The 12,410-nt window shown below is 40.7% G+C and overlaps 1 protein-coding gene across 6 annotated transcripts in view; it reads right to left on the bottom strand.

The window, feature by feature from the left end:
• Positions 1 to 2,598: 2,598 nt before the first annotated feature.
• LOC120310651 (calcium-activated potassium channel subunit alpha-1) overlaps positions 2,599 to 12,410 on the bottom strand; it is a 251,828-nt gene continuing 242,016 nt past the window's right edge. For 4 of the 6 annotated variants that reach the window (XM_039349289.1, XM_039349290.1, XM_039349292.1 and 1 more), the window contains 2 exons: positions 9,392 to 9,420; positions 2,599 to 5,638 (listed from right to left, as the gene is read on the bottom strand). In XM_039349289.1, coding sequence (XP_039205223.1) covers positions 5,484 to 5,638; positions 9,392 to 9,420 — 184 coding nt within the window. In that variant the 3' untranslated portion in view covers positions 2,599 to 5,483. Of the gene's footprint in view, positions 5,639 to 9,275; positions 9,421 to 12,410 lie in introns of those variants that run through there. The other 2 variants (XM_039349293.1, XM_039349291.1) reach the window with 2 other exon arrangements.

Below are 12,410 nucleotides of genomic sequence, written 5' to 3'. Positions count from 1 at the left end.
AATGGAAGATAATCAGACAGTATAGTGATATGCTTTTCATCCAAGTTACAGGCTCTAAAAGGCATGAAAGAAATGAGATGGCAACAGCACTTAAGACTTATATACCGCTTCACAGTGCTTTACAGCCCTCTCTAAGCAGTTTACAGAGTCAGCCTGTTGCCCCCCCAACAATCCGGGTCCTCATTTTACCGACCTCAGAAGGACAGAAGGCCGAGTCAACCTTGAGCTGGTTAGGATCAAACTCCTGGCTGTGGATAGCGTTAGCCTGCAATAGCAATAGCACTCAGACTTATATACCGCTCCATAGTTCTTTTACAGCCCTCTCTAAGCAGTTTACAGCCTGTTGCCCCCAACAATCTGGGTCCTCATTTTACTGACCTCGGAAGGACGGAAGGCTGAGTCAACATTGAGCTGGTCAGGATTGAACTGTTGGCTGTGGGCAGTGAATTAGCCTGCAGTACTGCATTGCAACCACTGGGCCATCACGGCTGTGGCGAGCACCTCACACAAACTAGGAATAAATAAACTTGAAATGAGAAACTGATTACAGGTAGTCCTTGGCTTACAACGGTTCATTTAGTGACCATTCAAAGTTACAATGGCACTGAAAAAAGTTGCCTTATGACTGTTTTTCACACTTACAACCGTTGCAGCATCCCTACGGTCACGTGATCACAATTCAGACGGTTGGCAACTGACTCGTACTTATGACGGTCACAGTGTCCTGGGGTGTCATGTGATCTCCTTTTGCGACCTTCTGACAAGTAAAGTCAAGGGGGGGGAAGCCAGCTTCACTTAACAACCGTGTGACTAATTTAACAACTGGAGCAATTCCCTTAACAACTGTGGCGAGAAAAGTCGTAAAATGGGGGCCAAGCTCACTTAACAAACGTCTCACGTAGCAGCATAAATTTTGGGCTCCATTTGTGGTCGTACGTGGAGGTCTTCCTGACCATAATTAAGCCCAGCTTCCTCCCAACGAAAAAGGCAGAACTGATCACTGAAAGGAAATACATCTGTGTGGGGTCTGCAAAAACCCCTCACCAGTTCTATCAAATATAGATGCAATGAGTAAAATCTATTATGAAATGAAGGAATGAGGAACCCACACTTTTCCCCCCCTTGTTTCTCATGCAAAATTCCCAACTTACTTTGATAAACATTCATAAAATGTTAACTTTCCAAAGAGGAGGAACCCAAAGACCAAGAACACACCTTTACATGCGACTCCTCTCCGTCTTATCACATTATTAGTTTGTTAGCAACTTTACTGGACCTATATCTGACTTAATAAACAAGGCCTGGATGAGATGATAGTGGAGACAAATGCAGAAATAAATGATTTTGTGTGCAATTGATAGTATTAGTACCACTTTATAAAACCCCAGTGAGGCCACACCTGGAATACTGCAGCCAATTTTGGTCACCCTATCACAAAAAAGATGTTGAGATCTTGGAAAAAGTTCAGAAAAGAGCAACTAAGATGATCCAAGGCCTGGAGACTAAAACTACAAAGAACAGCTGCAGGAACTGTGAATAGCCAGTCTAGAGAAAAAAAGAAATAGGGGAGACATGATAGCCATATTCCAGTATTTGAGGGGCTACTACAAAGAGGAGGGGGTCACATTATTCTCCAAAGCACCAGAAGGCAGGACAAGAAACAATGGTTGGAAACTGATAAAAAAGAGAAGCAACCTGGAATTAAGGAGAAACTTCCTAACAGTGAAGACCAGTGGAACAAAAGTTGCCTTCAGAAATTGTGGGTACTTCATCACTGGAGGTTTTTAAGAAGAGACTGGACAGCCACTTGTCTGAAATGTGCTAGCCTAAGACATCTTCCTCCTTTGACTTTTGCAAAACAGCCAAGAAAGAATATTTATATTTATAGCTCAGGGTAAAAACAAGGAGTCCTTGGTGCTCTCTGAGCTTGGTTGTTTTCTTGCAGACGTTTCATTACCCAGCGAGGTAACATCCTCAGGGCAAGTCCTGATGACATTACCTACCTAATAAAACACCTGCAGGAAAACAACCGAACTCAGAAAGCATCCAGGACCCCTTAAACAGGGACAAATTGAGGATCATTTTGTTCGAAACAGAACTGTAAGTCTAAAAAAAACCTCCCACAAATTTGAAGCATAAATTTCCAGTCATGGCTGAAGAGATGTTTATGGAACTGGAGGAGAAATGCTATGGTGATTATGAAGGTTCAAGGTGAAGGCAACTCCGAATTGGCTCCACCTTGAATGGCTGTGTTCAGGGCCAGCCAATCTTTGCCTTAAGCAAAGCTGTGTTCACCCAACATTTTTTTTTATTTCTTCTCCACTCACAGAATTGGGAGGGAGATCTATCTTCCTATCCTAACCACATCAAGTCCTTCAGAATCATTAACAAATTTAGAAATAAATATAGTCAAGAGGCTGCTACTGTTATTCTAGCCTGCCCTCTTTTTGGATAGGTGTACTCACGTAACTGAATCAAAACTTTGTACATCTCTATTGTTGATTGGCGAGTGTCGCCATCACAACTCAAGTGCCACGTTTTAACTTTTGTGTTCAAAACGAGAGGGAGTGAAAGAGAGGGGGGGGCTTGGGTGTCATCATTGCTCGGATAGCGTTACACTTTTTGCTATTATAATTGCCCAGAGAAAGGTGGCTATATAAATTCAACAAATAACTCACCAATCTTTTTAATAAAAAGAACAACTCTGCCCTTTTTAAAGGTGCTTTTTTGACCGATTTTCTATATGCTTCGCTCCCAGAGCCAACATTCTAAAGATCGAATATATTATCGTATCAAAGCGTGTTATAGTTTTATAACTTTTAGTTCATGAACGAAAAAGGAGTGTAGAAACTGACACCATCCGTGTCCTTTTTCCACAACCGCCTCATGGATTGTGCCCTTTGAAAACACACCTAATGCAAAAAACAAAAAAGACCCCCTTGCCAGCTGCCCATATTTTTAGTGAGTAAGATTTCTCCAAAGTATGACCCACCTCCACATGGGTCTTGGGATATGGCTAAAGAAAACTGCACTTCATTGTTGATTTTCAGGGGGGGGGGAGAGAGGATGCAATAAGTGTGTCATGTGTGCTTTTGATCAAACCGTTCAGTTCTCCATGCATTGTATTCACCAGTCTCGTTTGTGTTTGTACGTTTGAATAAATCATTCTGCAAAACTTAACAACAGAGTAGGTCACAGTTGAAGGAGCCACTCTGGAATTCAGCCTATTAGGACAAAATAAGAATATATTTGTCTTGCAACTAGTAGACCAACATTAAAGCTGAAATAATTTTTGGTTAAGATACTGGATCATACAGTGCTGATTTGATTCACTGGCATTTACTCTAATGATAACAATATCACAGAATGCTTAATTTCAGGTTTACACTTTGCACAATTACAAAGCTGAGCTTGTGTAGTAGGTGTGACCTGGTGCCATCATTGACCCCGGTCTTACTGTAGCCATTTTCTTCAAGAATTGGTCTGTCTACATGGATCCAGGTCAGGAGTACATAATTTAAACTGGAGAGTTGCTGAATTATTTACAGCCTGAAATGCTGGAGTAACTATGTTTTGCAATACAGATATGAAACACCACAATTTTGTCTAATGGCTAGAGAGGTCGTCCACCATTTTGAGGAAGAAAAACTCTGAGTCTAAGCCTTTTCTAAACGCTTTGTGTTCCTGACATTAAACATAATCCTTATTCTTTATTACTATGCTTATGCTTCATTTGATGTCACTGTGACGGGCAGAGTTCCAAATATTTGGAAATTAAATAGTTGATTTCTAAGAAATTAGAAATTAAGTGGCTGCAGCTTAGCATAAGCAACGTCTGGATCGTAGTGTGTGCATCACAGTTAGAGCTTGATCAACATCTGCATGTGTTATGGCTGAGAAGCTGGAATCTGCCATTAAGAACACAGGACACCCCTGAGATCTTTGCCACAAATGTTGTCACTTTTCAGGCTGCATGGCCAACCTCAGCTTTTGGCTAGATTAACATAAATCACTCTGTAAAGCAGTGTTTCTCAACCTTGACAATTTTAAGGCATCTGGACTTCAACACCCAGAATTCCACAGTCAGCAATGCTGGCTGTGGAATTCTGGGAGTTGAAGTCCACATGCCTTAAAATTGTCAAGGTTGAGAAACACTGCTGTAAAGCCTCATTGTCCAACGATAAGCCTATCTTTTTTTAAAAAATATGAGATTAGGCTGCAAATACCTTTTGAAGCATGTGAAGAAATTTTCAATTGATGTGGTTAATCGCTCTTCATCTTGAGATCTTCTGATGATACTCACCAGAAAGCTACAGAAAGACATTTCTACAGGTTTTGGAAGAAATAAAGACCATTCAAACGTCTATGGAGATTCTCAATCATCCAGGTCATGGTTGTCCCAAAAGTGCTTTTCCAAAAGACAGCTGGACTTCCTTGGGGTTTTTTTCTTCTTTTCCCTTGAAAACATTTTGCTTCTCATCCAAGAAGTGTCTTCAGTGCTGAACTAACTCAACAGAGCTGAAGAAGCTTCTTGGATGGAGAAGCAAAATGTTTTCAAGGAAAAAAAACAACCAAGGAAATCCAAAAGTTGATTTTTGGAAAAGCACTTTGGGAAGACCATACAAATGTTGCATTGATATTTTTTTCCCTATAACTTGTTGGCCGAATGCGCCTGTTGTGCAATTATTTCATTGGAAGATTCCATTATGAAAATCCGTGAGCAATACAATGGTAAGAAAGCCATTCTCCACCTGGTGTCTTCCACTGTGGGGGAATTAGGATCCCATAACATCTGGAGGGCACAAGAGTGGGAGGCTTGTCTTTAAAGATTCATAATTCCAGAATAATATTCTTTCTATAAAAATAGGACATTTCTGTTTTTTCCCCCAAAATAAACAAACTTTAGTTTATTAAGAGCTGGTGTCAATGCTAAACAAAATACAAGTCTTCCAGAAAAGAAACATTCTAGTAATTCTTCTTTTTCTTCTTCTTTGATTTACTAAAATACAAGTGGACTTGTTTAAAATACATTATTTTTCTCTCTTAATTACATTTTTGCTTCAATTTGTGACCATCATTCTCCATATATGGAGTCCGGCCACAATCTTCAACTGTTCTTTTAAGGGAAAATACTTGAGAATGAATAAAGAAATATATTCCTCATATATCATCTTTCTAATAAATAAAAATAATTTAAAATGCTAGAGACTATACATGACTTTTTTTTATTATGTTCATATAAATGAAAAGTGTTTCCAAAATACATGGAAGCAAATATTAAAGGCAGACAAACAAAGATCTGTCTACTGGACTTTCACTTTTCCCACCAAAGGTTCAGCATGAAAGAGGAATAAATGTTATATCACCGTTCATGAAGTCCCGTCCCGTCAGGTGCCTTTTTTCTCTCTCTTTCTCTCTCTCTCTCTCTTTTTAAAACAAACAAACAAACAAACCACACACAGATTGTCCTGTCCTTCTAGGAGTCAACATTCGTCTTCGACTTCTCTGATTGGTGGAATCAAGCTGCTTGTAGACTTATAGTGATTGATGTGATTTGCTACGTGGGTGGTCATGGGCTTGATTTGAATGTTTCTGGGATAGGCGTTATCCGATTCATCTGTAAACCATTTCTTTTCTGCTAAAGAGTAGAAACATGGGGAGAGAGAGAGTGAGGGGGAGGGAGGGAGAGAGAGAGAGAGAAAGAGGGAGAGAGAAAGAGGGAGAGGGAGAGAGAGAGAGAGAGGGAGGGAGGGAGAGAGAGAGAGAGAGGGAGAGGGAGAGAGAGAGAGAGAGAGAGAGAGAAGCTTAAATTAGTGCCAGGCCAAAAGCAGTGGAGGAAAAGTGCATTTTAAGCTGTGTTGTGAGGTGTTTCAAAGCAACCGATAGGAAGCAACTTTGAGTAATGACTAGCAGGTGAAGGGCGATAGGTTTCATAAGCCTGAGAACATGGATTAGAGATGAAAAGATGAAAAGCTGGCTAGCTTGAAGGCAAAGAGTTAAAAAGAACTGGCGGGAGGTTGACTTAGTTATGGAAGGGGACCAAAACAGGAGCTTCTAACCTGGTTAGTGAACTGCCCACAGCTTGACTTTGTGGAGAACACTACCTGGTTGAGATGATCAGGACAGGAATGCATTTTGCCACACTAAAATTTCCCTGAAAAAATGAAACAAGGTCTTTGGGAATTCCAATATTGCTGAATATTGTTAATCTTGTTTTCTTATGCCCACTGGGGAGAATTCAGTGGTTTGAGATGCTTGAATGGCTGAAGTATATAATTGCTGATACTGACAATATTTGAAAATGGCCATTTGTGACCAGAGTTATCTCATGCTCTCACCAAAAAAAAACAAACAAACAAACAAAAAAAAACTACGCACAACATATGTGGAGTTTTGGGGAAATGGCCATAGAAGGCTAGGCCTCCTTGCAATTGATTATTACTTTGAAATTATGATTATTATTACTTTGCTATTTTCCATGTATACGGCACCCGGCGATAAATAAGTGGGTTTTGGGTTGCAGTTTGGGCACTCGGTCTCTAAAAGGTTCGCATCTCTGTTCTATTCTATTCTATTCTATTCTATTCTATTCTATTCTATTCTATAATCTACTCTACTCTACTCTGTTCCGTTCCATTCATCTATTCCATTCCATTCCCCATATACATATACATATGGGTGTGTTCTGTGTGCCTGTCTATCTGTCTGTCTCTCTTTCTCTCTCTCTCTGCATGTGTGTGTGTAGGAAATGCTTATCTACATGCCTTTTAATCAGAACATTAATTCTAACACCCAGGTTGGAACAGATTTTCTGGTTAACACATGGACAAGTGATAGGAGAACCATAAATAGGCTGGTTTCCCCCTGCCTGGAAGCAAAAAAAAAAAAAAACCTTACAAAAAAAAATCAGTCAAAAGAGATAGAATGGGTAGGAAAAAAACGGAGCCCATTTTCACTGACTCAAATAGCAGCCAATCCAGTGATTTATCTGCCTGACATTCAAAGAAATCTTTCCTGGTCTGGTGACATATTGACCGAATTTGTAACCAGAACTGGCTGAGAACTTCTGCAAAGTTTTCATCAAGCTATGCAAATGAGAAATGTAGATGACACATAGAGGTTTTCTCCCCTGTGCATTTCGTTACAAGTCAGTTTTATTTTGCTGGTGGACCTCTTTCTTTCTCTACGTTCCTTTCCATTGCAAATGCAGGCACTCCTTAAATTCCTCAGGTCTCTAATTAACTTTGCTCTGATGGGAACAGATTGGCCGATAGGAATTCATCATGTGAAAATCCTGCACTGCAAAGCTAACGGATTAAGCGCCCTAAATTATTCTTCCTGACAAAATGATAAAGTTACAATCTGTTCTAAGATGATCTACAGCTTTGCAGATTCCGACAGCGTCTTTCTACATTCATTTATCTTTTTTTTTTAAGTCAAGCAAGGGTTGTTTATTTATTTTATTTTTTTGCACATATACAGCCATATATCTTTTAAAGTCATCAGAACATTGGAATAGTTAATGAGGCTCGGGCAGGAAGCAACTGGAGCTTTCAGATGGAATCTGTTTCTGAAAGGTTGCAGGGGAAAAATATATATATACCCGTACTTTCCGGCGTATAAGACAACTTTTGCAAGCTGAGCTCTCCTTTGAAGACACTTTAGGTGTCTTGAGATGGGTTAAATCAGGCCTGCAAAACTTCAGAAGTAGCTCATGCTGCTACCTCAAAGCGGTGGAGAAGCCTTCAGACAGTTATCTTGCAGGGGTTTTCCTTTATCTCTTTCCTTTTTGGCAAGACAGCTGACCCAGCAATTAAGCATTGGGATGTTTTACTGGTGCACAAGAGACATGGGGCATACAAACTTCCATGCACGAGAGAGTATTGTGGGAAGAATTTATAAATGTGTATAACTGTGTTAGAAACATTGTATAGGGACTCATACATTGACCAACCCATGTTTCCAACAGAGCTACTAATGAATGAAACCAAGTTGCCAAAAAAAAAAAAAAAAAAGGTTGCCCAGAGCCTTCGGGAAAACCGTCAAGCGATAATAACAAAATCCTTTACACTCACTGCAAGCATAAGAATGAATTCAACACTTATGTCAAATTGTAAACACACAAAACTCAATTAATGTAAGCAGTGTAAACATAATTATAATGCTCACAGTTCAAACAAAGAGACTCAGTCCAGATCTTAATCAACTCCTTCTCCGGATCAATACGTAGGCATAACCGTAGCCCTCAAGTGTCACACACTAGAACCAGCACATTCTCACACCCACGTCCCTCTGACCCACATCAAGGACCAGACTCCCTTATAAAACAACTTCTCTGTACCCCATTTCCCCCCCAAGGGGAAATTTCTGTTTTGGGGAATAAATCAAATCTCCTTTCCTCACAGCTGTCTGGGTTTCATGTTGATGTGTTCTTGCACAACCTTGACTTGACTTGACTTAGAACCCCAAATTATTCTTCTACACCCAGAAAATTATACCAGAAGGTTTGGGGGGGTAGGGCAATCAGCACTTACAACTGGAATTAATCTGCCCTTCTATGCTAGAATTGTGTTTGCTGGATTGAGACCTAAGAGGCCCTGTTTAGACTTCTTTCTCATCAAGAATTTTGCTTCACAAAGGATAATTTTAGGTCCATCAGCCTTCCAAAATCATCAGATTAGCCGTGATCATCTCCATTTTGAGCACATTAGGGACTTCTTCCCCTTGGCACAATTTTTGGTTCTCAAACGCAAATGATAAGTGCTTTCATATGAATGCCCGCTTCCTTAGTCAGCAGAAACAGAAATAAAGCATCAGCAGAAATACAGGTCAAGGGGCTAAACTAGAAGAAGTCTAGCATAATTTCACATCAATTTCACCAACAGGAAAGGAAAGATGGCTGGTGGTGAACGTATGTGGGATAGGAGAGGGGAAACAGACAAGACAAGATGGAATCACGGGAACACAATTATATCCATTATGTAAACAGCTAGTACAAAGACACGTGCAGCTGGAAATGCAAGCGGATGAAAAATGTTTAGAAACAAAAGGAATTTTATATATATATATATATATATATATATATATATATATATATATATATATATATATATATATTATTCAGTTCTATATATATAGAACTGAATAACAGCAGCAGGTAAGCAAATTTACTCTACGTCTAGAAACAACGCAGAAAGAATAAAAGCAGCAACCAACTCAAGAACGGACAGGGAAACCCAATGAGACGTAAACCCAAAACAAATCAAAACGGAACCGAGGTTGGTAAGGTGGTCTTTAATGTGTCACAAGTTTTCACAAAGGACGAAGTTGGAGAAGGAAAAAAAAACCCACAGCAGTTGACTAGCTCATGCAGAACCAGCAGTGATCATACCTTGGCCCAGCCTATTCATCCTTGTGGCACTTTAGGAAGAGAAGTATAAGCTATGTAAGTTTTCAAAGGCTTTTAAACTGTCACATGTCCCATTGAGCACTTTAACTGGCACATCCTTGGCAGTCTATGAGAAAATGCCTAATGGCAAGTGAGTGTGGGGATAGGACGAGCAGCTCTTTTGCAAAAAAAAAAGGGAGGGGGCATTAATTTAACTTCCGTGATCAAAGATTGGCAGAACAGGGTTCAATATTGCTTTCCACTTGGGGCTGGAAGATGGATGTTTCCTTGGAGAGGAGGTAGAATAGGAACTTGACACGATTTCCAGCAATCGTATCTCCCAAATCATCCAAAGAAGGGGAGTGTTTGTGCCTCACTCTCATTGTTAATTAAAACGGAGGTGGTCAGTAAAAGTGCTTGTCAATTCACACAGCAAGCGTTTATAATCAACATGCTTTTGGGAGAAGCAGAGGAGGGGGGGGAGGAAATGCCTACCTAGCAACTTTTCCTACCCCCACTACAATTTTCTAAAACAGAGGTCCCCAACCTTTGGGGCACCAGGGACCGGTTCCATGGAGAGAGGTTTTTCCGCAGACCGGAGGGTGTGTGGTTTTGTGTGCTGCCTGCATCCCGCGGATGGGGCTTTGCTTGTTTGTGCAGACCGGTTGATGGCATGCCGTGGCCCGCTACCAGTCCACGGACAGTGGATTGGGGACCCCTGTTCTAAAACACAGAGCACATGCGAGGCAAAATACCATCTTTCTCTACAAAGAGGAAAAGAAGGGAGAGAAGGAATTGTACAATTGCAAGGGGTTAGCTTTCTGCACTGAAGGAAAAGTAAAACAATGTGGTGCAGAATTTCAGAAGCGCAGTGAGGATGGCTTAGGAATTTGACATCTTCTCCGCACGTTGAGTTCGGAGTCCGTTCCTACAAGTCACCAATAACCGACTGCCACGGATTGAGCTTGACCAGTGTCTTTCCAAACGGCGTTGCTAAGTTGCAATGAATAAAAATAGAGTACCGTAACAAGGAAATACGTTTGGGAACGGTGAAATATCAAGAGTTTATGGTGTCCTATGTTTTGAGAATGGGATTTTCTGAAATTGCTTTGCTGAGATTATCAGCATATTGCAAGGAAGACTAAAAATTAAGACTGCCTCAAAAAAAAAAAAAGTAACATACCCCCATGTGGCTTGTAAATATGCATGTTGCAACAGGGAAGAATTATGCAGAGGTGTCATTTGCATGGACACATGCCACCAATAACGCAGCCAGATTAACTGGCAAGTAAGGAGCAATCTACGCAGCATCACAAGCCCCCGGAAGTATGTGATCAGCTGAGTAGCAAGTGGGCTGGCAGAAAGAATGCCAGGGGCCCTATTAAGAAAAATATGCTATGATTCTGATAGAAGAGAAGATTTGTAAGGGTTGAATTGTGGGGTTCCTGCTGTTCTCTGAACTTGGTGGCTTTATTGAAGATGTTTCATGACCCAACTAGGTAACATCATCAATGATAGAATGGAATGGGATTTGTGGGAGGAGGAGGAGGGGGAGGAGGAGGGGGGGGAGGAGGAGGAGGAGGGAGGGGGGGAGGAGGAGGAGGAGGAGGAGAACTTTAGGGACCTTGGTGCTCTCTGAACTTGGTAGTTTTCTTGTAGATATTTCATGACCCAACTGAGTAACATCATCATGTCTGCACGAAAACAACTACACTACAATTACATATGGACCCCTATTGTTCTGGAAGTGAATCCTTGTTGAGTGATAGAGAGTAACAAATCTTCAGCATGAATCCAAATATGAAATATGGTCCTGTGTTTGGAAACACTCAATAAGGAGTGTTGAATTCAACCCTTAGTTTAAACACCCAATAAGGCAGTGACATTTGGCAAAATCTATTAGACCGGTTGCCAAAGTAAAGACATATAAGGCACCCTCTTTGATGGGTTATCTTTTAACATCAGCTGCTGCAGGTAATCTTCAACTTCCAGTCGCAATTCAGTCCAACATTTCTGTTGTTAAGGGCGACATTTTAGTTAAGGGGTTGTTTTCGCTCCAATTGCTTGCCACAATTGTTCAGCGAAACAGGTAGTAAAATGTTTGTGAAGGGGAACCTGACTTCCCCCATTGATTTTGCTCATCAGACGGTCATAAAAGGGGATCACGTGACCTTGGGACACAAGCAACCATCATAAGTATGAACCAGTTGCTAAACGTCTGAATCTTTTGATCCCATTTTCATGGGCATGCTACAAAGGTCCTAAGTTATGAGAAAGGGTCAAAAGTGCTGTTGTAACTTTGAACGGTCATTAAACAGTTGTAAGTCGTTGTCAAACAGTCGTGCCAAGTCCATTAGCTAAGACCTGATCCCATCTTTTCTTTGACGTGTGTGTGCCTTTCTTGAGGTATTCACAATGCTAAATTAAAACCTCCAAGCAAGGAGGGGAAAAAAAATTTCCCCGTGGAACGAGACTTAAAATAAGGAAAAACTTTCTGCTCCGTTTTGAATATTCTACATGTGCTTCTCTGCTACGTGAAGAAGCTTTTGCCTGTTTTTTTTTCTGTACACCACGTGACAAATTCACCTTTTATTAGAAGTCAAAGCCTCGGGAAGGGATATTCTAATAGGTTGCATTCAATATTGATGAATCGTGTGTGTCGCGCTTCATCCCAGGTGTCAAAAAAGTGAGAGAAAATACAGCTGTTCGCGTAGTAGGCTAGACAGAACTTAAGATGTGAGTGGAAACTCTTTTTTTTTTTTAAATCTAAAAAAAGGTTAAATCACTACAGCTGGAAAACGACATCCCTGATCATTTTTCGCAGAGTGCTATTCAAAGGGAAAGAAGGCACTGAGATAAAGCTAAGGTCGTTTCCGTGCAACAGCATGTGTGTAAGACTATGAAAAGAACAAAAACGACAACAACAGCATGCAAGGCACATGCTATCTGCAGTCCAAGAGACTGAATTTTCCTCATATTCCTGATAGGTTTCACTGGTGCTTGCAAAATTACCCCGCTGGGA

The sequence above is a fragment of the Crotalus tigris genome, unplaced genomic scaffold, assembly GCF_016545835.1.
Source record: "Crotalus tigris isolate CLP2741 ecotype Arizona unplaced genomic scaffold, ASM1654583v1 scf7180000018252.723642, whole genome shotgun sequence".
NCBI lineage: Eukaryota > Metazoa > Chordata > Lepidosauria > Squamata > Viperidae > Crotalus > Crotalus tigris.
Note: the sequence above shows the minus strand (reverse complement) of the source record. Positions and strands in the feature narration are given on the sequence as shown.